The following is a 27,664-nucleotide window of genomic DNA, read 5'->3' as shown; positions in this document are numbered from 1 at the left end:
CTAAACTAACCGCTAGTATGTTCATTAAGTTCTGTTTTGAGGTAGTAAACGTTATTTCTTGTTATAGGCATCCCGCTGTGGTCAAGGTGTGGCAACCCTTATCAGCAGTGATTAATAGACATTTCGAGCAATTTAGTGAAACTATTATAAGTCAGCAGACAATACACATTATTGGTAAAGCTATAGCGATAAGATTATTGAAGGGAAGGGATGAATATTCTTAGTGGAACAAAACAGACATTCTTTAAGAAAGCAAGGGTTAAAACCAAATATTGTAACACAAAGCAATTCATGTACTGTTTTTATAAATTTATCTTTATATAATTCCAAATGCCATTGAACAAAAAACACACAAACAAACAAGAGCTTTGCATGCTAAACTTTCGTGTAATTAAACAAATAGTATATTGAAACTAGCACGAAACCAGACAGAGTAAAACGGATCGTGGATATTTACAATAGAGAGCAGAATATCCAGTAACTACCAATAACCTCCCTTTCACCATAATTATAACATCCACAGATAAGATTTAAAGATTTAGGAGGAAAATTCTAGATCCGATTGCATCCGTATTAATAACGTGTGTCCAATGTTACCAGAACAGGTAAACCGTGCCACAAGTTCGGCATTTAAAAATATTAACACTCGAAAGAAAGCAATTATCATCAACTGAATAATTATTGGCAAAGATGACCAATAGTCAATTAAGGCTTTCAATGGGATTGTAATGGCTATGTCTTATAAACGCTTTCGTTCACCCAAAAACATAAACAACTCAGGAAGGCGTTGAAAGTTGCACGATTTAGTGAAAAACACAATAGTTACCATAAGTAACCTACATATGCATCTAGAAAACATTCGCAAATGTATTCCAGTTTACAATGCGACTTGCATGCATATGTATCTAGAAATATGGACATAAAGTCTTCAATCCGAATATGCAAATGCATATTTTATGCTTACATAAGTCTTTAGAATATATTTAAGGCATACGATAGCAGCTCTTAATATGAAATGTTTCATACTACGAAGAGAGACGTTTTTCAAACTATGAGCTAACGGGAGACTTAACTCAACCCTCCCCAACAAACACACATACACACACCTACGTGTTGTTTATTTGATAGAAATTCATATTTGGTTTAAATACAAGTTCGGGCTTATGTGAATTTATAATTATAATAATATGTAGGTGCTGGAAAGTAAATGTTTTTCAATTGCAAGAACTTGTAATTTATTTGTTGGTTATCCACGACTATTAGGGCGATTATTCTCATGATTCCCGGTGTTCATTGGAAAGTAGGTCATGTGTATTCCAGGATGATGCTATGATTTTTAAATTACGTAACACACAGTTATGTTAGTTTGTTAATGGAGTATTGGTAAATTTATCAAATGCCGCTTATTGTTTTATAAAATGTAAAACTATGTTAAGAACAACAAGAGCAAGAGTTTTCTTTATCCATTAAGATACTATTTTAAGAACAAGCACGTGCGCATAGTAACAAACCTAACCAACCAATCAGAAGGGCCGATATTGTGAGAACCATTGTACATGATACAGATTACTACAGGGAGCTAAGTCTAGCCAGTATTATGTCAACACAATGTTGATTAAAATGCTTTTGTTGTTATGTCCAATAATACACATTTAACTATAGAGTTTTTGTATTTTTTCATTTCCAAACTTCGAATGTATTCATTAAGACGGTTGCTACTACGGAAAGACATGCTAATACTTTCACATTAGTTTTTTAGATGATGTAAGTTGTCTTGCAGTTATTGTATGGTAAGATAAGTATTTCACGACGGGACAAAAATATGCCGATTGTAAAAGGATTCGAATCCGTAAAGGGTGTTTTCAAACAAATGTAACAATATGTCGTTGTAACATTTTATTATTTAAAACAAAATAGCTGCTCTCGTAAAAGCGATATATTCTTTCTAATAGACACAATCGTTATCACTTAACAAAACTTAAACATACAACAACGTAGCACATACAAAAAGTGCGAAAATAATTTGCGCGTCTGATGTAGATGAGCACATTATGGTCAATACAAAAACATCTAAACGCTCAAGAACACTTGTTCCTTTTCAAAACGCAGATGGTTTTACTTTTATATCAAAACATATTACTATAATGTTTTCTTTATTTCAATAAACCAATATTATACTTTCTCTTTAAGATTGAAACAAAAATTTGAGAAAATAAGCATGTATGGCCATATACTATTAAGCTGACTTTTTTTCGGTAAAAGGAATATCGCATTTTAAATACAACAAAAATATAATACACTATAATCACAAGAAAAAGAAATGTGTTTGTACACCACATTATTCGTCCAAAACTAAATACAAAATACACGTTTAACAATGATCATTATGTACACATAAAGTAAAATGTCTGTTTACATGTTTATATGTATATGTTCAACATTTATGTTTTATTTACACTAACTTGTTGATGCAAATTTATTTGAGACCGCAGTAAGGCATCATTTAAATGCAAATGTGTCGTTTAGGCCTCAACAAACATGATCATAACGATGTCCAATTGATTCATCACAATTTTTAGAACATTATATAGTATCGTATGTACAAGATAGTCTACACAATAAATAAATCAAAGCAAAATGAACAAGATTCTACCGACGCAATATTTACAATATGTGCACATGAAAGAACATGAAGAAAAAAAGAAGCTTTAAATGTATTATTTTTTCCAATACACACATTTGACAAATGAGACAGTAAATGGCCGTTTTATTATCGGCAAATGAAGAAACTCAGTAAAATTTTAGTTTTTGAAGAATCGTAAACAATTTTGTTCAACACTTACATGACGATAAAAACATTGAAGACATTGATAAATTCAGATCTTTAAGTAAGCTCATCCGTTAGTACATTTCTGGATACAAAGGCCAACTAAAGAACAAACCACATCATACTCAGTCATTCGGTATAAATTCATTACGAGATTTAGAATTTGCAATTGTAAAATTTTATATAATGTACAACATTAGTGAGGTCGAAAACCATAATATCATAAGATATAATAAGACCAAATGATCTGAGCAAGTTTCATTATGATTTGGCAAAAATGTATAACCCCGTTGGTGTTTACAAGGTTTCAATATAACCACATATGGAAAACTGCCACGAACCCTGGCAGATATGATTTCAAAGGAAATGAACTGATATCATTAAAACAAATGTAATGAGCAAGAAGTATGATTCTTCGGCATAAAATGTTACTTCTAGATGGTTCACACTGTTTAGCTATCAGGACATCTGCTTTGACCCCTGGCGGCCATGGTTTTTTTTTCAACAAACCTGCATTAATTTAGAACTCGTCTCAAGCGGCATGATGTAAAGGCAAATATTTTACTTCTATAATGTTCACAAATTTTGTCCTTAATGTGACCTGTTGACCTAGTTTTGAACCCCATGTGACCTTGTTTAGTGAACTAAAAAAGATTATAAATTCGCACATCATGGCTAAAAGCAAGTTGATAATCCACAAAATAAACATTTTTTTCAGATATGTTCAATGTTGATCAACACAGCATCGTAAACAAATGTCAGACTTAACCGAAGTTTGAATTTTATACAAGTGTATTTTACAAAACTGATAAAATGCACATTTGTAATATAAAGTTTAGAGTTAAAAAATGAAATACGTGGATTGTTATATTATTCTTTAATTCTTAACTTAATTTAGTGTACAATTTTTAAAATAAAGCTTTTTGTTCCCAAACGGACCCTGAATCTTCAACCACACAACAACATGGCATACGGTGTTCACGTGATGACTTCCAAAACCCGACTGGCCTTGCTATTTGGTACAGAGTCTCCAATCACAATGGCACCATTTAGGATGATTAGAAACTCTCCCAGTTCTGCCTCGTCGTGATGGACCACCGCCCACGTGCTTTCTGTATAACATAAGAGGAGAGGTAACTCAAAAAAGTCTCGGCTAGGTAAACAGTTGTCTCCTCAAAGTAGGTTTAAGTTTAAAACAAACGAATGTTGGTCGAGCTTAATGTATGTGTTGCAAAGGTAGAAATTATTGATTGCATTGATTTTTTGTGTAAAATTTGTTTATTTCAAGCTTTAAAGTGTATTTCTTTTTAATGAAATATGTGCGTTGTCCGTGTTAACGCCCTTCATATTAACGCCCGTAATCTTGTCCGTAAGGTTCGAGACACATGCATCGCGCGAGTAAAAATAATTTCAAAAATAATATTGGACAAATAAAGTTTAATATTTTAAAATTGCTGTCTTACGAATTAGGTTCAAATATGAAATACGGACATTGGCCTTGTACGCAACACAGAGTTGATTAACAGTTGTCTGATGAGTAATGAATTAACAAGAATAAGTCTCATGATGCAAATATTTAAGAATTGACTCTAAATGTGACCATGACATTTTAACTTGGGATATTGGTCTTACACGCGTCACATCGACTCAACAGGGTTAAATATTAGGGGCACGTTATTTTAAAATCACATGCTGAATAATGAAGTTACAGTCAAATATTCGTGAATTATTCTAATAATTTATTTTGAATTCTAAATGTGTTTTAAAACTCGAGACGTAATTCTTATACGCGGAACGCCGTCTGTACATGGTTATCATTTGTGGTAAATTATTAAAATACTTATTGATACAGTCAGGACCATCTTGGACTCTCTTAACGACGCACAGACGGTCACATTCATACAAGCACACAGACAAAACCGCCATTGGGCTAACTATATGCAACTGACCGTAAGCGGGCTCAACTGAAACAAACGCATACTAGGAACACAAGCATTACACTTATATTGTACTACCTTTCTCTATCTTTTCCCCGACGGTTGTTTTAAGTTGTAAGCCGACCGCATAGTTGATGGCTTCACCAGCCTTGGTCCTGCCAGCTCCAAGCTTTCCGCTCACTATGGCGCACTTCATGGGGTCAATGTCCACCACAAAACCTGCAAATCGAGTGGTTAATGCGTTCATGCAAAAGCTATAATTTAACAAACATCTATGATATCATTGGAATACAATTTGGTTAATTGATATATTGTGTAAGTTTTGTTATAAAGTACTTTCTAATTCAAATAAAAAGGCTGAAAACACATTCTTCATGTTTATTATATTATATATGTATGTCTTCTATCGACAATGTCATGTGAGATTGTGCGAAGCATTTGTCAGAATTAAGCAAATATTTATCAAAATATTAACTCATATGGAAAATCAGTTTAAGAAAATCATGTTGATGTATTATATGACACAAACCTGATTTGGGGGATTTCAGCTCCGTCTGGTATTTAGACTTGGGTAAAAGGTCAAAACCTTTTCCATTCAAACACAAACTGTCTGCTTTGGCCGGCTCAACGCCTTGTGCTTTACACATGGCACAGAATTTCTTGAGGGCGCTACCATCTTCGAGAGTCTTCCTGACCATTTCGTCTGCTTCATCGATGGTTTCACAGATTTCCGCACGATACAGTATTTGCCCGCCTTCAATATTTTGTATGATAACACTAAGTTAAGACCCTTCTCAAACACGAATAACATAACTAGAATAGCAATCATTCATTTCATGATTTATCTTTAGTAGGCGAAAACGTATTCTTGAATATATGGTGTGTTTTTTATTTATTCGAATTTTCATTTGTATGCGATTGTCTAACGTTATCAAAAGGCAAAATTTTTTCAGGTGTTCAATACAGTCACATTGTGAACTGAAGATTAAGATAAAGTGAGAAAAAATAGTTCGCAGATTAAATTCCCTGGCGGTCTGTTACAGGAATATTTCCCCTGATAACGTTTATTATAAGTCATGTGTCTGTGTTTCTTAACCGAATAATGTGAACACACCGGTTTCGATGGTTCTTGTAATATATTTGAAATACTATGACTCTCATAATATGGTTTCATATTTGGTTCACCTTGAGAAATTACGGAGACAACATGGTGTCAATTTCAATTGAACAAGCTTACCTAGCTTGACAGTAAGGTCAGTCAAGTCTTTTGGTCCGTTTCCTTTAAGGCACTGAATGGACTCGGCCACCTCGAGAGAGTTCCCAATCATCAAGCCAATAGGCGTATCCATATCGGTCATGAGAGCAACCGTCTTCACACCGGATCCATTGCCTGCTTTCACCTGTACAACATATGCATTTACTCGTAGAAATTACACGTAAGCGTCAGCATTGTTGGCGATTACTATGAGCGTAGTGATGTCAAAGTTTAAATATATCAGTTGTATGTAAATCTTAGCATACTCAAATAAATATTATACATTTCTTTATGTTTAGTACCTTTGCATAAAGTGTACCGGTGTTTTACTAGCAGTACACCATTCTTCAACCCAATGCTCGATCACCTTTGTGTATTCATACACGATTTCATACCCAAGAAAATTGTATACGTGTTTGGTTCAGACTTTCGTAGACAATATGTAACTCATTCGCTGTAAATGCACAAACGTGTGTTCCAATCTTAATAATATGGATGACATACCATTCTTATGGCCAGCTCCCGAGCTTCTTTTTCTGTTTTGAGAAAGGCCCCTCGTCCAATTTTCACGTCCAGTACCAACACGTCTAACGATTCTGCTACCTTTTTAGAAATGATCGAAGCTGAAATAAAACGTATTGAAAGTATCGTTTATAATTATCATACATAATTAAAGGATACAGTCCAGAAGGTAGTGATGCCGAACGAGGCCGAATGAAAGAATGTCTCCGCAGATGCAAAACGAAATATGTATTGGTTTCGAAGAAAAATGCTTGGCGCCCAAATTACCAGGTATTATAAACAATTATGTGCGTGTATAATATATGATAAAGTATGACATATTATGAAAGCTTTTAATGCTCTTACAATCAGCGAAAGTATATTTAACCCATTTATGTCTAGCGTCTAGAAAAAAGGCCTTGGCAAACAGCGTGGACCCAGATGTGACGCCGCATGATGCGGCGTCTCATCAGGCTCTGCTCTGTTTGCTTAAAGGTATTGATGTAAGAAATATTCTAAATATAGAAATAAATATACTAGACATCCCTTATTTTGGAAATAAATTGATCCAAGGATGGAATTGAAGGATGGAAGAGTCCACTAGGCATAAATGGGTTAAGTGACATTTTTGTAATTATATTTTAAACTTCAGACATATTCTCACTTCCGGTACAAAATTATATTTTTAAAAGATGCTACATTCAGTGACCACTAATGGCCACAGCGGAAGCCTTGTAAATAGTGATGTATTGACCCATTAGAGAATGAATAAGTTCAGATTGAGGTTAGTATCAAGGTAACATTCATCACTATATACTTATGTAACATTTAAGAGTTTTATTTTATGATGAGATAAACCATACGGATGTATCTTAACTAACTAAATAAGACGGCGCCTATAACCTATATGGGCTACCTACATGTTATGAGCCCAATGTTCTCCGTCGTTGAGGTGACGTCCCTGGTCGCGTACATGATCTTGTCCGCCGGCACCAGGTTGCTGGTCTGACCCACAATGCAGCAGCCAACGTCCGTCAGAATTCTCAGCATGGCCTCGTGGGACTGGTCCACCGTGAAGCCCGGTATGGCCTCCAGTTTGTCTAGCGTTCCACCAGTGTGGCCAAGTCCTCTGCCAGAAACCATCGGTACCTTTTTGAAGGAAAATATGTACCTGTTTATAGCAATTTACGGCTAACACATGTTTTTAATATGTTTTGTCAAAAAACATGACTTGGTATTTTACAACCTATTCATAGTTCTGCTCTATAACTGTGGTAGTTCATTTATATTGCTTTTATTGCAAAGGGTATTTTTTTATGAATTATGTTTATTGTTGATACGAGTGACCATACGTTTTGAAATCTCGATCGTATCTTATTACTAAAAAACGTTTTAGATAAAAAAAGTAAAAATGTGTACACTTGCATTTTTTGACAAATATGACATATTTATTGTATGTGTTACATTACAATCATACAGCAATGTAATATGTGCAAACATATGAACATGCACTTTATTCAATGTAAATATTATCATTCAAACATAAACCAGAGCTGTTCTGGTTCTTTCTTAGATAAATAGATCTACCGCGGCATGTGTTTGGTAATCTGATGTGTCAATCATAATCTCTTCTGGCATACCTTCATGCCACATGCCGCCAACGCCGGTGCAAGTACAAGACTGACTTTATCTCCGACTCCACCGGTGCTGTGTTTGTCCACTACCCTTCCCTTCCACTCCGAGGGCCATCGCAGAACCTCGCCCGAATGCGTCATAGCTCGTGTGAGACTCGTTGTCTCATCAAAGTCCAGACCACGAATGAACATCGCCATAAGCATGGCGCCTGTAATTAACAACGTTTAATATTAGCCTCGTTCTGATTCCGCCTATGTTTATATAGGACGACACGTTCCGCCTAGACTGTACTTTAATTTTGAAGTGACTTGCACTATCATGACACCTACAACGTTAAATATGTGTATAAGAGTCGCGTTCTGGGTAAACTGGGCTTAATGTATATGCGTTCATTGTCGTCCCAGATTAGCCTGTGCAGTCCAGTCCGGCTCTAAGGCACGACATTTTTCGCCTATATGGAATGTGTAAATCCAGTGTAGACAGAAAGTATCGTTCCTGATAAGCCAATATGGAATACACAGGCTTATCCGGGACAACGTATTGCTTATTGTTAGTTACGGTTAGTCATCGGCGTTTGTACTTAGAAATTAGATGTAACAACTCTTTCGCGGTAGAGATTCACACAAATTGATAAATTCTGATTAGACATCAAACGACAAAGGTACGATTATTGATAATATGAATCGCTAGTGTTAAGAAATATAGAAAAACAAGTATAATATTACCTGCCTTTGAATCTACCATCCATCGAATGACGAATATTTTAAACACAGTGTTATTGGAAGATTCAAAAATCGGTAATATCTAACAATGATCGTATAAATATTTTATACGACGGGGTTATGAACTTTAAAACCGATACAAATAACAAAGTATACCTGTTCGAAACATAGAATAAATACAACACCTTGATAGATGATGAATGGTGAATGTTTATGTCATTTGACGTCAGACGAGTCTAATTATCCATAGGGAACCGATAAAGCGCCATTCGATACAAGCAAAAAGTCGTTTCAAATGTGGAGGAACTAAAAAGTATAGGAGCATGATTTTATTTCAGGTGTGTAGTATGTAATATTTGGAAAATCCTCTTGGATGGCCATGTGTATTTTTGGAATGATAAACACGAACATAAATTAATACGATGATTTAATTTTAAGTATGATACAGACAATAATTCTTAGTTTGCCTCACATGGACACATTGTTTTATCTTTCTTTTGCGTTCTTCTTTCACGGGAACTGATTTATTGTTTAATGCCTGTCTTTTTCATTTCTTTTGAGAACATTTCAACTTCGTTGTTGGCATTTAAATTGTTCTAGACAAAAGCAATAAATTATTTGATTAATTGAAACCCCTGAAGATAAATAGAAAACTACAAAAACATTATCAACAAATACTATTTAACATTACCAGACAATAACAATAATGTTAAGATGTGCTGCATTACAATTATTAACTTTGTTTTATTAAATATTAACTTTGAAGTATGTTATAACACAACTAGTTCTTGTGTTTCAAAAGTAGTAGATATTGTTGTTTGTGTTGCAACTTGTGGTAGTTAGTGGTTTGTGTGTTGCTGCTGCTGTTGACGCCGCTGCTACTGAAGATGAGTGTTACATTGTGTCTGTGATTAAAATCAATTGACAAAAAACAGTTCAATTAAAAACATATAATTATTTATAAATTTACTTTCCACTATTCCTCGTGTTATTAAACCAGAAAATACTGTTTATATAGAAACACTTATCAAAAAAGAATACTAAATCATGATTAAATTAATTTATATCGTTCTCTCGTTACACACATAACATCTTTTCGCGATATTAAAAATGAAATAGTACCCAATTGAGCTCCATCTAGATTGTTGTTCACGACTTCTTGAATAAAACACTTAACGTCGTCATTGGTTAACCTATGTCCATCCCGCTTTTTCCTGATAAGGTCTGGCATATTACATAAGAGTGCGCAAATGCCGTGAAACGGTGTCATCCTTGCTTCTGGTGGCATTGGTTAAACAGGCTTTGAACCGAATTAATGCAATACGTTTGATTTAAAGGGGCCTTTTCACAGATTTTGGCATTTTTTTATCTTATTCATTAAATGCTTTATATTGATAAATGAAAACATTGGATCGTAAAAGCTCCAGTAAAAAATGAAGAAAAAAATTAAAAAAAGGAAAAGAGCATTGCCCGGAGCAGGTTTCGAACCAGTGACCCCTGGAGTCCTGCCAGAGTCCTGAAGTAAAAACGCTTTAGCCTACTGAGCTATTACGCCGAGTACACATTCTTGACGTATTTTATACGTTATATAAGCAATCTTCGTAGTTTCACAAAATTTAACGACAAAAACAGAACACTCCAAATTATTCAATCGTTTCGCGTTGCAACGCTTTATAATTTTTAGGTTTTAAAATCGTCAAAAGATGCATATAATGGCTATATTAGAGCATGGTTAATGTTCAGTATTACTGTTTCCTCACAAATATCATAACTAAAACGAAAACTTACGAATTTGAAACAACTTTTTTCAATTTTGTCAATTTACCAAAGCGTGAAAAGATCCCTTTAATACATTGACATATTTCACGGGAAATTATTAGTAAGTTGTAAGTAATATCTGATTCGCACATATCGTGATAGGCCTCGTTGTGTCTACTTTCGTACGATTGCAAGTTATTGTTTGCTTCGATTTGTTGTTTTAAATAAATTGTTGTAGTTTACATGGAACACAGTATCTCAACATTGTACTTCCATACAATAAGTTTAATGTTTAGTAAGAACCGTATAATCACGAATCATGTATGTATATTTATTCCTTACTTCAGTAACACTGTATTCCTAACATAAACTCTTATCATTGAAATCACTACGCGATGTTTATTCAACCATAAATTGCTTCTTATTTCATCTTTATCTGCTTTTCAATGGTCTCAACTGTACTCATCGGATATATGAAGAACTACAGCACTTTATGGATTCGTATTTATACCTTCAACTGGTACGCCAAAGCGTCATTAAAATTCTCACCAAAAATCACTTTAGAATATCTGCTTCACGTAAGTATCCGGTGTCATTTTCCAGGTAATAATCGAGTGCTTTCAGAATCAACGGGGAAAATCCAGGATTCCAGGATTTTCATTTTCCATCATCAGGGTAATTCGGTAAGATATTATTTGCATACGTTTTGGTAGCGGTGTTGGCGCTGTTGTTGGTAGTGGTGTTTGTGTTGCTTGTTTTTTGTTGTTAGGGTGGTGGTGCTGGTGATGTTAGTTGTGGTGGTGGTGATGGTGGTTATGGTGGTGGTGGTGGTGGTGATGGTGGTGGTGGTGGTGGTGATGGTGATGGTGGTGGTGGTGGTGGTTGTGGTGGTGGTTGTGGTGGGGGTGGGGAGGTGGGTTGTTGTGGTGGTGGTGGTGGTGGGGGTGTGGGAGGTAGTGGTTGTGGTGGTGGTGGTGGTGGTGGTGGTGGTGGCGGTTGTGGCGGTGGTGGTACTGGTGGGTTGTGGCGGTGGTGGTGCTGGTGGTGGTTGTGTTGCTGGGTGGCTGATGGATGCAAGTCTGATGACTTGATGGTGCTTATGGGGCTTTGTGGTGGGGGGGTGGTGTGGTTGGGTGGTGGTGTGGTTTGGGTGGTGGTGGTGAGTGGTGGTGTGGGGTGGTGAGTGGGGGGGGGGGTTGGGGGGGGGGTGGGGGTTGTGGTAGGTGGGCTGGTGGGGGTGGGGTGGTTGTGGTGGTGTGGTGGTCGTGGTGGTGGTGGTGGTGGTTGGTGGGTGTGGGTGGGGTGTGGGTGGTGGTGGTTGTGGTGGTGGTGGTTGCTGGTGTGGTGGTGGTCTGTGGGGTTGGTGGTGGTGGTGGTGGGGGTGGGGTGGTGGTGGTTGTTTGGTGCGTTGTGGTGGTTGGTGGTGTTGGTGGTGTGGGGTGGGGTGGATGGTGGTAGTGGGGTGGGTGGTGGTTTGTGGTGGTGATGGTGGTGTGGTGTGGTGGTGGTGTGCGTGGTGTGTGGTGGGGTGATGGGTGGTGGTAAAGTGGGGTGGAAGTGATGGTGGTTGTGGTGGTGGTGATGTAGGTGGTTGGTGGTAGTGGTGGGGTGGTGGTGGTGGTGGTGGTGGTTGTGGTGGTGATGGTGGTGATGGTGGTGGGTTGTGGTGATGGTGGTGCTGGTTGCTGGTGGTGATGATGGTGATTGTGGTGGTTGATGGTGGTGGTGCATGTGGTGGTGGTGGTGGTGGTGATGGTGGTGGAGATGGTGGTGGTGGTTGTGGTGGGTGGTGTGGGTGGTGGTGGTGAGTGGGTGGTGGTGGTGGTGGTGGGGTGGTGGTGGTGGGGGTGGTGGGGTGGTGGTGGGGTGGGGGTGGTTGTGGTGGTGGTTGTGGTGTTGGTGGTGGTGGTGGTGGTGGATGTGGTGGTGGTGGTGGGGTGGTGGTGTGGGGGGGGTGGAGGGGTGGTGGTTGTGGTGGTTGGTGGTGGTGGGGGTGGGGGTGGTTGTGGTGGTGATGGTGGTGTTGGGGTGGGTGGTGGTGTGGGTGTTGGTGTGTGGTGTGGTGGATCGGTGGTAGTGGTGGTGGGGTGGAAGTGATGGTGGTTGTGGTGGTGGTGGTGCTGGTGGTGGCTGTGGTGATGGTGGTGATGGTTGATGGTGGTGCTGATGGTGATTGTGTGGTGGTCTGGTGGTGTAGCTGGTGGTGGTGATGGTGGTGGTGATGGTGGTGGAGATGGTGGTAGTGGTGGTGGGGTTGGAAGTGATGGTGGTTGTGGTGGTGGTGATGTTGGGGTGGTGGTGGTGGGGGGGGGGTGGTGGTTGTGGTGGGTGGTGGTGGTGCTGGTGGTGGTGGTGGTGTTGCTGGTGGAGGTGGGGATGGTGGTGGTGGTTGTGGTGGTTGTGGTGGTGGTGGTGGGGGGTGGGGGTGGTTGTGGTGGTGGTTGTGGTGGTGGTGGTGGTGGTGGGTGGTGTGGTGGTGGGGGGGGGTGGGGTGGTGGTGGTGGTTGTGGTGGTGGTGGTGGGGGTGGGGGTGGTTGTTGGTGGTTGTGGTGGTGGTGGTTGGTGGTGGTGGTGGTGGGTGGGTGGTGGGTGGTGGAGGTGGTTGGTGGTGGTTGGTGGTATGTGGTGGTGTGGGATTGGGGTGGTGGTGGTTGTGGGTGGTGGTGGTTGTGGTCAGGTGGTCGGTTGTGGAGTTGTGGGGGTGGTGGTGGTGGTGGTTGGTGGGGGTGGGGTTTCCATTTTTGTGTTGTGGTGGTCGGTGGTTGTGGTGGTGGTGGGTGGTTGGTGCGGCGTGGGGGGGTTGATGGAACGTGAGAGGTGGGGCTTGGTTGTGGTCTGAGTGATGGTGGTTGGTGGTGGTGGTGGTGGTGGTGTTTGGTTGTTGGTTGGTGGTGGTCGGTGATCGGATACGTGAGGTAGTGTGGGTTGGAAGTGATGGTGGTTGTGGTGGGTGGTGATGTAGGTGGTGGTGGTGTTGGTGGGTGGTGGGTGGTGTGGTGGTGGGTTTGTGGTGGTGATGGTGGATGATCTGATGGTGGTGGTTGTAGTGATGGTGGTGATGGTGATTGGTGGTGATGGATGGATTGATTGTGGTTGGTTGATGGTGATGGTGATGGTGGATGGATGATCGGATGGTGGTGATGGTGGTGGTGATGGTGGTGGTGGTTGTGGTGGTGGTGGTGGGGGGGGTGGTGGTGGTGGGTGCTGGGGTTGGGGATTGGGTGTGAATGGTGGGGGTGCGTGTGGTGGTGGTGGTGTGGGTGGATGTGGTGGTGGTGGTGGATGGTGGTAGTGGTGGTGGGGTTGGAAGTGATGGTGGTTGGTGGGCTGGTGGTGAATGTAGGGGTGGTGGTGGTGGGGGGGGGTGGGGGTGGTTGTGGTGTGGTGGTGGTGGATGGTGATGGTGGTGGTGGTGGGTGGTGGTGGTGGTGGGCGGTGGGGGTGGTAGGTGAGGTTGTGGTGGTTGTGGTGGTGGTGGTGGTGGTGGTGGTGGTGGTGGTGTGGTGGTGGCTGGTGGGTTGGTCGGTGGTGGTGGTGGTGGTGGTGGTGGTGGTGGTGGTGGTGGGGTGGTGGTGGAGGTGGTGGTGGTGGTGGTGGTGGTGGTGGTGGTGGTGGTGGTGGTGGTGTGGGTGGGGGTGGTGGTGATTGTGGTGGTGCTGGTGGTGGTGATGGTGGTGGTGATGGTGGTGGTGATGGTGTTGGAGATGGTGGTGGTGGTTGTGTAGGTGGTGGTTTGATGGTGGTGGTGGTTGTGGTGGTGATTGTGGTGATTGTGGTGATTGAGGTGGTGGTGGTGGATGGTGGTGATGGTGGTGGTGGTGATGGTGGTAGGTGGTGGTGGTGGTGGTGGTGATGGTGGTGGTGGTGTGGTGGTGGTGGTTGTGGTGGTGGGTGATGGTGGTGGTGGTGGTGGTGGTGGTGGTTGTGGTGGTGGTGGTGGTGGTGGTGCGTCGGTTGTGGTTGGTGGTGGTGGTGGTGGTGGTGGTGGTGGTGTGTTGGTGGTGGTGGTGGGTGGTGGTGGTGGTGGTGGTGGTGGTGGTGGTGGTGGTGGTGGTGGTGGTGGCTAGGTGGTGGTGGTGGTGGTGGTGGTGGTGGTGGTGGTGGTGGTAATGGGGATGGTGGTGGTGGTGATGGTGGTGGTGGTTGTAGTGGTTTTGTTGGTGGATGTTGTAGTGTTGTTGGTGGTTGTTATGGTGGTGGTTATGGTGGTGCTGGATGTGGTTATGGTGGCGGTGGTGTTGTTGGTAATAATGGTGGTGGTGTTGGTGATGGTGATGGTGTAGTGGTGCTGGTGCAGTGGTGAAGCTGCTGGTAGTGCAGGTGGTACTGGTGGTGCTTGTGGTGGTAGTGCTGGTCGTGGAGGTGGTGGTGGTGGTAGTGGTGGTGGAAATATTGCTGGTGCAGGTGCTTGGTGTTGGATGGTTGTTTGGTGGGGACGTTGTTGGTGGTGAGCGGTCGTGATGATTGTGGTGATGGGTGGTGGTAATGCTGCTTGTGCTGTTGCTGGTTATGGTGATTCTGGTGTTGTTGGTGTTGATGGTGGTTGGAGGTGTTTTTGAAGTAGGTAAGCGTTGGTTATTGGTGGTGGAGGTGGTAAGTTATGGTGATGGATGGTGTTGGTGATGGTGGTGTAGGTGGTGGAAGTAGTGGTTTTATGGTTGTGGTGGTGATGGTGATGATTGTCGTAATAAATGCGAACTAACTTTGCCTAAACTCATTTACATAAAAGTGAATATTAAGTTTTGTGCTGCACAACAAAGAGCATGGAATTGCACTTGACGTTGAATACACCTGTCTAAACCACAAGTTTAAACAGATAGGCTGCTCTAGTGCGAGATCCAATCAAAACGCCGCCCCATGTGTTCCTTTCGCTCGTTTGAAAGTATAGATATTTTATACTTTTAAAAAATGCTAAGAAGATATTTAAACGAGTCTATAAGCGAGCTTTGATCTTCTGGGTGCGGGATTATGATTGTTATATTTCTTGTTGTTGTTGTTGTGTTTAATCAAAGAAAGGTGTAGATATTTAGTGGTTCTTTCATATTTAGGGTGGGGGATAACAGGTATAAAATGCATAATTCTATTTGAGATCTTCAATGTTGTTTTCCGCAGTTTAAATTGCTGTTAGTGCTATCTTCAATGCGCTTCATGCTTTCGTCACTGTGATGTTTGTGGTCTCTTGTGGATTTTTAGATCAGTGCAGAGTCTGAGTACGTGTGCACTGCTCATTACACAGATTCGTCGATATATTATGTTTCCTGTTAAAATTTCGCCCGTATTTTATTAAGCGAATGACAAGCAATAAGGGACTCTACCGATGTTGACTCCGGATATTTACAGGTGTCGACACAAGTAACCTGTATATGACAACAAGTCACCACCTTGAACGGTAAAAAACGATGCATTTAAAGTATTAAACCCGTTTAATGTCGCCCAAACCTACATATGTCATGGATTTATTAACAAAACACTAAAGGGTTAAACCTCCTATAATATAATTTCAAAGAACAAAAATTAAAACGCATGATTTAAATTTAAATACTAAGGAGGCAAACCCAGAAATGCAGCTTTCTGGTGCATGATGAAATGGCAAAACATTCCCGTACATCCTTCTTTGCCTATATAGCAAACAAACAAAAACTCTGTTTTCTGGTACTAGCCGCTTGAACTCGCATACCAGCTGTCCATTTATTATTTTACATAACATACAAATAATCATCAAACCGTCAAACATACATCACATACTACAATCTTTCTTCAGTCATCATACAGTGACATTCTATGTAAATTTAGTTCAATACATATATAAATTATTCAAGTTCATGTATAATTTCCTGCTATACAAATAACAAGAATACCGTGCGAGTTCCCTAGGCTGAATGATAAAAACTGACCACTTTTCAACCATCCTCGTGATTCTACAGCGCCTCTAGCGGCAAATTCATTCTGAAGGGAAAGTAGTTTTCTACTCATTCAATCAATTTTAAACATCGAAAATTATATTTAGCCGGTCATGCAGTTACAAATTCAGCCAGTTACACATTCGGCACTTGTCAAAGTCAATTTATACATTGTTAACGAGCTTGGGCGATTTGTTGTTAAAGTTATAAAACATTTGAGGTGAATGGTTATTTAGTTCAATACAGAAAGAAGCTCACCGAATACGTGTAGAAGTCAGGCATTATGTGAAGTCAGGTCGGACCCTAGGTGCAACAGTCATTTTAATAAATATGTATATTTTAAATTGCATTGCGAGCTCCGTTACGCGCGAGTTTTGTCCCTTAATAACTATGATGACGAAACACTTACAACAGACCCAATCCTGATAAATTATTGCCTATTTGTTGACACCGCGCTGAAGTTTCCTTTTGTAAACATTTGTATTGATATCCTATCTTTTTGAACTGAAAGTCGAGAACGGGTGTCGATAGGTGCGATAAATATTAAGGTAATGAAGTACGCCATCTACGCCGTCGGTGCTTCAAAAAAATTCAAATCCGCCAATATGCACTTTTGTATTATGCTTTATCTGTTCAACTTAATGTTATTAAAACCAACGTATTGTGAGTTACCTTTAAAGTCACACACCTTGAAATGAAACACATGTTAATCAATCCATAAAGATACAATTTGAAAGTGTGCAAAATTGTCATTAAATCTATAGCCTAGTTAGCAAGTAATTTTTTATTTTATTTTTATTTTAAAACCGAAAGTAGAATTTCTTTACGTTTACGTATATTTCGACAAACGCGATTATTTTTAAGATTTAAAGGGGCCTTTTCACAGATTTTGGCATTTTTAAACTTATTCATTAAATGCTTTATATCGATAAATGTAAACATTGGATCGTAAAAGCACCAGTAAAAAATCAAGAATAAAATTAAAAAAAGGAAAAGAAGATTGCCCGGACCAGGTTTCGAACCAGTGACCCCTGGAGTCCTGCCAGAGTCCTGAAGTAAAAACGCTTTAGCCTACTGAGCTATTCCGCCGAGTATACACAGTTTAAGTATTTTATACCTTATATAAGCAATCTTCGTAGTTTCACAAAATTAAACGACAAAAACAGAACTCTCCAAATTATTCAATCGTTTCGCGTTGCAACGCTTTATAATTTTTAGGTTTTAAAATCGTCAAAAGATGCATATAATGGCTATATTAGACCATGGTAAATGTTCAGTATTACTGTTTCCTCACAAATATCATAACTAAAACGAAAATTTGCGAATCTGAAACAAATTTTTTCAATTTTGTCAATTTACCAAAGCGTGAAAAGATCCCTTTAAAGCGCAAAATCGACGGATTTCTACCTTGTAACCACCACATATATTCTAATTGGCATAGATAAAATTAAATCTATAGCCTACTTAGCAAGTAGTTTATTATTTGTCAAACGGTACCGCTTTTAAAACCGACAGTAGGATGTCTAGACGAATACGTCCATTTCGACAAACGCGATTATTTTTAAGTTTTAAAGCGCAAAAAAACACCGATTTCTTCCTTGTAACCACCACATATATTCTAATTGGCATAGATAAAATATGTTTCTTATTTATACTTTAATTTACTATGCCATGTAGTTCATTTCAATGTGTGTGACTTTAATCCAAGGTAACCATTAATACCAGGAACACGATTTAGGAAATCGAATTACTTGTCTAAACGATTTATTCGTCCTAAATGGGACCTTAACATTCCAAATTGAAGATTTCCAAAAATATTTTGTTTATTCCAACATTGTGTTCATATCACAGCCAGCCATTTTAGATGAACCGAAGTAAATATAACATTGAAACCACTTTTATTTTCAAGTTTGAGGCATCTGTTAGCAAAACGACAACGACACTAATTTCCCAATTTTTTGCAAACGCCGCGATTAGTCCCAGTCCAAAGTGACCCGGCTTCATTCCCAAAATGGGGAAAAAAGAATGCATTTCCGATGAACTACGAACCACACACAATCCAGAAACTTTTTATTTCGGAAAAGCTAGATTTTTCTAATTTTTTAGAATATTTAAAAGTTTAAAGCAGCCCATTTAACAATCGATATCATAAAATCCATTTAATAGTCTATTTGAAACTGATGCGTTACGTAACTATAATAGTAACGTCATTTCTCCAACGTGATAAACTACTTTCTTGAAAATCAAAAGTACGGAAAACGGGTTGCTAGTTAAGTGTAGAGAAGAAACAGAACATGGTAGTTTTTATTATAAACGATAAATATGCCACAGCCGGGCCGGATGTCTATAAGCGGTCCAAAGGCCCTCGGGCCATTACATCTTCAGCGGGTCGATTATAGTATGATATATATATAACGGTCATATTGATTACGTAGATTATCATAATAATGACGAGAATCATGATCATACTGATGATACCAATGATATTGATGATAATAAAGGAAATAACCACTTACCTAACTGCGCTTCCTGTATCACACCGGAAACCACTCCCTCTACAAAGAATTCTATCTCCTCGATAGAGAGCTGCTCGCCGTCGCGCTTGTTTCGTATGACGTCACTGATCCTGATGCGGAAGACGCTGTCTTGGCGCACCCGGCTTTCGAAACGCTGACGAACATTAACACCCATCATGGTCATTGCGCGATGATGTTTTCTGGTAAAATGCGTGCGCTTTATTGGATTTCGCTTGAAATGAAATACAGCAACGCGTAAACTTTCCTGTTAAATAATGATGCTACATCGAACTTTTATCATAAAGACATGTAAGTTTTTTAAGTATATATTAATTTCTGGTAACAATCCGCGTAAGGAATTTTAGTTATTCTTAATACAACTTTTTTGCAAGTAAATAATTGTCTTAATTGCAAAAAAACATTCTCGCATGGACAAAATCTGAACAAAATATTACTATTCCCTTATACAGATAATACCTTTAAAAATAATAATATATCGTTCCAATCTAAATGCAACTATTTTCCTATGAATTCTTCAATATGCTCCGCCACACGGACTTTAACGGTTCGAGCGTGCGAGTGAAACTAATTTGTCCACCTATTCCATTCTGGTTTTATATAAGTCTATCGCATTATCGGTTAAGTAAAGTCTATCGTATTATCAACAAACATGTATTCATCGCCCAGCGAAGGCCTGTCATTGATATGCGAACTTCAATACGACAGTACAAACAAAACTTGAATTAAGCGTTTAAATTCGCGCGTTTACGATGGTTGATATCATCGCGTTATCAAAGTGTTTGATAAATCCTGTCTTCGCCATGTTTGGCATCCATTCATTGAAATAAACTTTTGTTGGTGAATGTGATAAATAATGCGGTAATTAAGTAGGCTATTTGGTCACTATTGACCCTTGGTGTGAATCTATATCACCATGTCGGTTTATATGAACAATTATGGCCTAAATCAAGCCCGCTGTTTTATTATTATTATTTGTACGCAGGTCTCTTGTGTGTGTGTGTGTGTGTGTGTGTGTGTGTGTGTGTGTGTGTGTGTGTGTGTGTGTGTGTGTGTGTGTGTGTGTGTGTGTTACGCAGTTTATTTGGTCCTGTCGCGCCTGAGGATGCATTATATGAGTACCCAGCACTCCTAACTTATTAACGTACTAGCCCCATACAAGTTTTTAATAATGTTGAATTTTGGCTGCAATGTCCAGCTTTTTCTTTTTTACAGAATTATATTCAATTTTGGTTTCCCCATGTGCTGGTGCGGAATAAAAGTAGGTTTGCCTAGGCGATAAGCTAGTATACCAACCACTGTGCTAACCGGGTCAATATAGGTCTACTACAGTTGTCGTCATTATAGAACTGAAAGTGATATGCATATGAGCATGGAGTCGGAATTATATGTTCATACCCATTGAACATGCCCTTAATGTATATATGAACCTACGTATACCGCACTGAGCATACGTTTGACGTCATGTTAGCGGCTGGTCAACGTATAACAAGCGCTGACCAGGCCATTTCAGTGGCCTGTGTATGATAAATGATTGAACAACGCGTTGCTTGCGTAGTCATTCTATGGCAAGCGAATACGTTCAGTCATTTGATAATAGCGCGTACATTAAGGTCCTATTACGTGTGTGCAAACAAGTGTCATACGTGGAATAATAAAAACCTATGGTGTGCTTTGTATACGAGTATATGTGCGTTTACATGATGAACCATATGTTACGCAATTGCGTTACGACGCCATATATGTTAGTCATCATACAACGTTGCTTATAAACGTCTTATAGGCGCGCCACCGAATTTACCATTAACTTATACTTAGTACTTAGACGCATGTTGCAGGTAAATGTGCTCTCCCACTCTAACCTATCTCTAATTCCCTCCGGCGCATGAGGTTCATTAAACTAGGACATTAATATATTGTTACAGACGATAACAGTCTGCTTTATGCAACGCTTTCGTAAGGTTGTATTATTTGACCCTTTACGCACCTCATTTAATTGCATATGTCGGATGCTAATCGTATTGGCTTAGAGTGCGCTATATACTGCTAAGTGTCTTGTGCAAACTGTCTAGACAGTTATCTGTATGACATAGTAGAACATGATATTGCTATATAAACTGAATTGAGTGCATGTAGCTTACATGTAGCTTTTATTAGGTTGTTCAATCAAAAGGGTATCTCATACAGCCAAGAATATATAATAATACACTGACAATGCTCCGAAAATTAAAGAAAGAAGTTTTATATATTTTCGCATATTCAAAACGTATATATATATATATATATATATATATATATATATATATATATATATATTGCACTCATGACAGATCGTTAAATAACGTTTGGGATCAATATAGTAATAGTGATTTAAACAAGAAATATATTCATCGTACATGAATGTCTGAATGCAACTGCACATGCTGGAAATGCTTCGAACAAAATTTAAGTACACCAATTAGTAAAATACCATAACTCTAATAAGGCGGGCACCCTTCTTTTTAAATAAGACAAATTTTCACGAGAACACATGATTCCCAGATTTTGTATATCGTAGGTAACATAACATAGTAGTTATTTAAAAAGATTTATCAAAATGCACCTCAGAGGTTAAAAATTTGTCATGCCATAGAGGTCCTAAATTTAATATAGACTTCTCTTAAATAATGTGTTACTTAACCCATTTATGCCTAGCGTCTAGAAAAAAAGGACTTGGCAAACAGCGAAGACCCAGATGAGACGCCGCATGTTTCGATGTTTGCTTAAAGGAATTTCTGTAAGAAATATTCTAAATATATAAATAAATATACTAGACATCCCTAATTTTGAAACAAATTGATCCAATTTAGAAGGATGGGAGAGTCCACTCGGCATAAATGGGTTTAAACACCACAAGTCCCAAAGGTTTAATAGGGTATTGTAGTCCTAAATGAAGATAGGTCAAGGTGTTATTAAATTAAACGAACAGTGACATTTATAACGAAGGTACGCATACGTATGACGGGTGCTTTATATGTGATATTTGAAACTTACATTTTATTTTAAACCATCGACTGATTTCAACTTTTAATTTTTATGAAAATGATTGTAAACTTAATGATTTAATGCTAGTTGTGCCTAGCATCCGCACTTCTAAGGTCGATTGTCATATAACATCATGAATGGGAGTACAACTTTTCGTAAACATTTCTTATCGGCAAAGTGCTCGGTTCAAGGACGCAGTTTTCCACTGTTTACATTCTTTTGGCAAGGACGAGCTGTCCGCCAAAATACACCTCCACTGTGTACATTAAAGTGCGTATTGATAATGAAAAGTAGGTGAACTTGCGTTTAATATGTTATCGGTTGTATAAGATCCTTATTGGCATTATTCATTTTAATCGTATTTAACACTATTAAGTTGAACGAGCAAAAGTTGCGTCACATTTGGTATTGCTCCAGAAACGTTTTAATGCAACAGACACACTAAAATATCATTAACTTTATTGTATTATTGTAAGAAACGATTATGTTTAGCATGTTTGAAAAACATAAAGGTATTCAAAGCGAACATTATGTGCGGTACAATATCTGAATCATGCCTATAAAAAAAAACTCACTATTACAAAGGGAGAGTTGTGCTTCTGATTGCGTACATGTTCCGTTGCTGTTCGTTCTTTAGGTTATGGGTTGTATGAGGAGCTTAAATTACATTGGTTCGGCATAAGGAGGAAACAAACACTCTCGGCAGTAGAGGGTATGAATGTTATTTGTGTTTTTTATGATAACCGTAGATCCTTATAAGAGCTAAATTGTATTTTGATTTCCCAGAACCACCAACGCGTAAGCTCTGTTAAATCAAAAGAAGGAAACATAAGCCCAACCTTGACGAACCATTTAAGGCCATAAATCCCAGCGATGTCATCACACCTTGGACCTATGCCAATAAGGATGATGAAATCCGTCTCCAATATGTGGGCTATCTAAACTTAATTTGGCATTCATTTTTTGTTTGATAAACTAAAAATAACTAATCTTAAAGTTTATCTACGATACCCGTTCATGTTCATATGATTGTTTCAAACTCGTTTTTACATTTTGGGGGCGACTATTTGTAATCCAACTGTTTAGAGCAAAATCAACATTGTAACAGTGTTTAAATGATGATGTTTAAACCAAACAGTTGATAAATTAAACAATTTTATTAAATACGATGATCATATTCGTATGGTCATCCGACATTTTAGAACAATATTCCAAATAAATGTCATGCCCAAACGGACTTAAATGCATATTTAGTGGTCCGCGTAGTGCTAAAATGGATATCATGGCATATGATACGAATGCATTTAAACCAACCATCAATTGATCATCATCTAACCATCAACTGAGCATCCGAATAGAGTAGACGCATGTCAAGACATCACGACACCATTAAAAACATACATTTAGTTTTCATCTTTATAGAAAATGTTACAAACATATAAATTTAGTTTTCATGTTTATAAACACTCTTACAAACAGACATTTAGTTGTCATATTTATATACAATCTTACTGTGAATCGACTTCTTCGACTCTTTTTACTAAAATTGAATAAGGACATGATGTAGAATCCGTACTTGACCATATAATTCGAATAGTGTACTTAACACTGTTTGAAGCAAGCTGACAATATTTATTATTAGTAGTAGTTTGTATAAGCAGATTGGGATTCGTAATAAATATTACCACAGGTGATGTAAATGAAATACCGTGGTAGTGACATTGTCTGTGAAAGAGGTCATCTGTCGCTGACCAGAAACGCGTTTTATCAACCTATTTCTTCCGTTCAAATGCATATTAGCGAGGTCAATGTCTTGTTAGTAGAACACATACATGGGCGAGACAGTCTTTCACTTTCTTCGTTTCGATTTGAACTCAATATTACCAATCAGGAATAAGCAAATAATTTGTTTGTGCGAGAAATATTGAAACAAGGGTCTCGCACGGCCCTGACATATATGGCATCAACCAATAATAAACTCTTTGTATTTAACCCGTTGAGTCAGTTAAACGGCGAATGGGCATCCAAAAATAAATGGGTATAGAAGGTCATGCATCTCGCATGGTCAAGAACGTGTAATAACGAGTGCCATCAGACACGGTCAGTAGTCCAGTGACCAGTGCTAACCTAGATCAATTTTTAAAATATCATTTGAGCTATCAAGTGCTTATTTTTGCAATTATTTTGTTTTTCAAAAGAACAACTTGGCATAATGTATGCAATGGCATTCTTTTCAAATAGTTTATATAATGGGGAAAATACTTAAAGTAAGTAAATTACTCAAACAGAACACGTTCCTAGTGCCTTTTTGTAGTACGCTTAAGTACGATATTCACTATTGAAAATGAAATCAATCAATCATGGAAACGGTGTTTTAAATACACTATTAATAAAGCATTAACAAATATTACAGTCAATATAATTTATTGATTGACCAAATGTGAATATGATACGAACACTCGCAAAGAAAATTCTACAAAAAGTAAATAACATTTGAGTAGTGTATGCATAAAATATAACTCGTCAAATAGTGACAGTGATATTTCCTTTTGTGAGCATGCAAACTGGTATCTTCTACATTTGGTATTATTGCTCTAGATTCAAGACGTCTTGATTTAATCGGGAATTTAATTACAAAACAATGTATGTACACTTCCTTTTTAATGCTGGCAGTATGCCAGTTCGGTTTGATTAACCAAATATTTGAGACCTCTAAATCTGGACCAAGTTCAAGTCGAAGTTGAAGTATGCGATGGTGATGTTTTCAAAATACCTGTTTTATTAGACAATCTGAAAACACTTCCGTAAAGAGGAAATTGCGGTAACCAGTTGTATGTACTTGTATAACTTTTTTTCAAATTCAAACAAAATCAAAATAAGAATCCTTCCTTTAAAAAATACCCGTGACGTTTATTTAATTTAATTTAAGCAATCATTTTTATTATTAAAACTCTTTGAGATGAAAATATCAATACGAAAAAAAGTCATAGTCAAATCTATATATATTAACAAATATATGTTCAAGGTAAGATACTATGTTGTATTTTATTACTGCTAATGAACGATAAGTTCAAGCAATTTAACAGAAAAAAAACACTAAAAACACAGTATTGAGCAAATGTCTTTACATGTCGTTAATTTCAGTCTGTTAAGTCAGTCTTTCAGTCTTAATTGTATTTGATCATCAAAAGCATGTAATGATTCCAAATACATTTCGATAAATGACTTACCAATGCAATATCTATTTGAGAAAGTCATAAATTCACATCTTGAGTTCAAACCCGCATTGGCTCTCTTGACTCGAATATTCATTTCTTCTAATGATCAACGTCGCGAGTTTAACCCATGTATGCCTAGCGTCTAGAAAAATGGCCATGTCAAACAGCGTCGACCCAGATGAGACGCCGCATGATGCGGCGTCTCATCAGGATCTGAGCTGTTTGTTTCAAGAAATTTCTGTAAGAAATAATCTAAATATAGAAATAAATATACTAGACATCCCTAATTTTGGAAATTAATTGATCCAATTTAGAAGGATGGCAGAGTCCACTAGGCATACATGGGTTAAATGTATTCGCCAACACAAAATTACCTTTTTACTCGTAGTACTAGTACTAGTGGTAAAAAGCTGCATGTCCCGCGACCGTATTATTACAATGTTTGTTATTATAAAACAATAAACAATACATATTTCGTTTATAAATAAAAAATATTTTAACTAACAAATCAATGATTTGTATTTATTATGTTATAATTTTTTAATACTATATTTGCAGTAAAAAAGCATCTTAAATTCAGAATGTACGCATCAAATACCATTACATGTAAATTGTGTCTTATATAAACGCATAGAAAATAAGTGCATTTTTAAATATGATATGATGTCCCATATTTGAAATGTGCGTAAGAATTTCGATTGAGTATTTGTTGATAACATTCGGTAGATTTGTTCTCCACAACGATGATGCAATTCGTCTCCACAATATGGGTTATCGGATATACTGCGAGCAAATAAAGGCGTTTGGCTGCGACATTTGTCAGGGTTTAAGATCTGTAACAGGAAGTTTTGCTTGGGATTTATCCAAAACTGAGAGTAAAATATTGCCTTTTAAAAGACGATAAAAGTGCAATACACCTTATTAAAACTATATAAAATGAGCTATTGAACATTGACAATTTATAGTATTTATGTATCGGCAATAGTTTTGTTTACTTTCATCCAAAGTTAATTTCTGAAATAAATTGTATTCTAAAAAGCTTCACATTTGTGTTGATCACTTTTTATATAATTCGGATCATTTTTGTCTTTTATACGTTTTGATATATATTTTATAGTTTTTGGTAAAACCATGATAAAATCGATTTAGTATACAGATAATGGTTCAGTGTACGATAACATTTACATCGTAGCTCCTACTAATCATGTACTATCACGTTTTGCAATCAGTAAACAAACATGTACTTGGCTAAAATTAGCAACGGGGCGTGCGTATATATAATTTATATCTTATTGTATACATAATGTGAAATGTGCTGGCCTAATTTAACTCCAAAAGTTAATTGCTATTCCGATTTCGGTATAAACGAATATTAAGTGGCACCTGTCGGCGATGATTACTATACATATCAAAGGATTAACGAATGCTGTTTAATAACTTGACCATTCATTCCGAAAATACCATACTTTAAATGTTATAGAATAAAACGCAAACCAGTAACTATTTGGTCAACAAACTGTTTACAGCGGCAAGGACAAAAAGAGAGTTTTCAAAATAAAAATAAGCATATAACAAATATATTGAGATTCATATGCAAAGGATAATTGCACTGGTCATCTGGTAAAAGTATATGATTGGCACCATTGTGTAGGTTAGGAATGCAACTCTGGTGTGTGCAATGCTCAAGCCTTCACCACATGGGTGTGGACTGCAACATACTCCTGAATGCAATATTTTGCTTCGATTCGGTGTGGAATGCAATATTCTGCTAACACTCCGTGTGGTATGCGATATTATGCTAGTATCAGGTGTGGAAAGCGACATACTGATACACTTAGTATTCTGCTACCATTCGGTGTGGAATGCAACAAACTACTAAACTAAGTTTATTGCTACTATTAGTTGCGGAATGCAACATACTGCTACTCTTAGGTGTGGAATGCAACATACTGCTTCACTTAGTTTACTCCTACCACTAGGTGTGGAATACAACATACTGTAACACGTAGTTTACTGCTACCATTCGGTGAGGAATGCAACAAACTACTAAACTAAGTTTATTGCTACTATTAGTTGTGGAATGCAAGATACTTCTACTCTTAAGAGTGGAATGCAGCATACTGCTTCACTTAGTTTACTCCTTCCACTAGGTGTGGAATACAACATACTGTAACACGTAATTTACTGCTACCATTCGGTGAGGAATGCAACAAACTACTAAACTAAGTTTATTGCTACTATTAGTTGTGGAATGCAACATACTGCTACTCTTAGGAGTGGAATGCAGCATACTGCTTCACTTAGTTTACTCCTACCACTAGGTGTGGAATACAACATACTGTAACACGTAATT

The 27,664-nt window shown here is 38.1% G+C and overlaps 1 protein-coding gene across 2 annotated transcripts; it reads right to left on the bottom strand.

The window, feature by feature from the left end:
* Positions 1 to 1,921: 1,921 nt before the first annotated feature.
* Positions 1,922 to 19,756, bottom strand: LOC127850874 (thymidine phosphorylase-like). 2 transcript variants are annotated; one of them, XM_052384262.1, is made up of 9 exons: positions 19,529 to 19,748; positions 19,052 to 19,283; positions 8,161 to 8,363; positions 7,441 to 7,669; positions 6,524 to 6,642; positions 6,002 to 6,164; positions 5,294 to 5,518; positions 4,843 to 4,983; positions 1,922 to 3,939 (listed from the first exon to the last, which is right to left on the bottom strand). In XM_052384262.1, the coding sequence occupies exons 2-9, from the start codon at positions 19,233 to 19,235 to the stop codon at positions 3,806 to 3,808; spliced, it is 1,398 nt and encodes a 465-aa protein (XP_052240222.1). In that variant the 5' UTR covers positions 19,236 to 19,283; positions 19,529 to 19,748; the 3' UTR covers positions 1,922 to 3,805. The 2 variants fall into 2 exon arrangements, with proteins under 2 accessions (XP_052240222.1, XP_052240223.1); XM_052384263.1 differs by lacking the exon at positions 1,922 to 3,939 and having other exon boundaries at positions 4,880 to 5,018; positions 19,529 to 19,756.
* Positions 19,757 to 27,664: the final 7,908 nt, after the last annotated feature.

This window comes from Dreissena polymorpha, chromosome 11 (genome assembly GCF_020536995.1).
Source record: "Dreissena polymorpha isolate Duluth1 chromosome 11, UMN_Dpol_1.0, whole genome shotgun sequence".
Taxonomy (NCBI): Eukaryota; Metazoa; Mollusca; class Bivalvia; order Myida; family Dreissenidae; genus Dreissena; species Dreissena polymorpha.
This window is presented reverse-complemented; position numbering and strand designations above follow the sequence as displayed.

Coding starts and splice junctions, on each gene's coding strand:
- LOC127850874 (XM_052384262.1), bottom strand. CDS start 19,235: ATGACCATGATGGGTGTTAATGTTCGTCAGCGTTTCGAAAGCCGGGTG. Junction 7,670..8,160: donor TGGCGGCATGTGGCATGAAG/GTATGCCAGAAG, acceptor TCCTTCAAAAAG/GTACCGATGGTTTCTGGCAG. Junction 3,940..4,842: donor CGGGGAAAAGATAGAGAAAG/GTAGTACAATAT, acceptor TATGTTATACAG/AAAGCACGTGGGCGGTGGTC.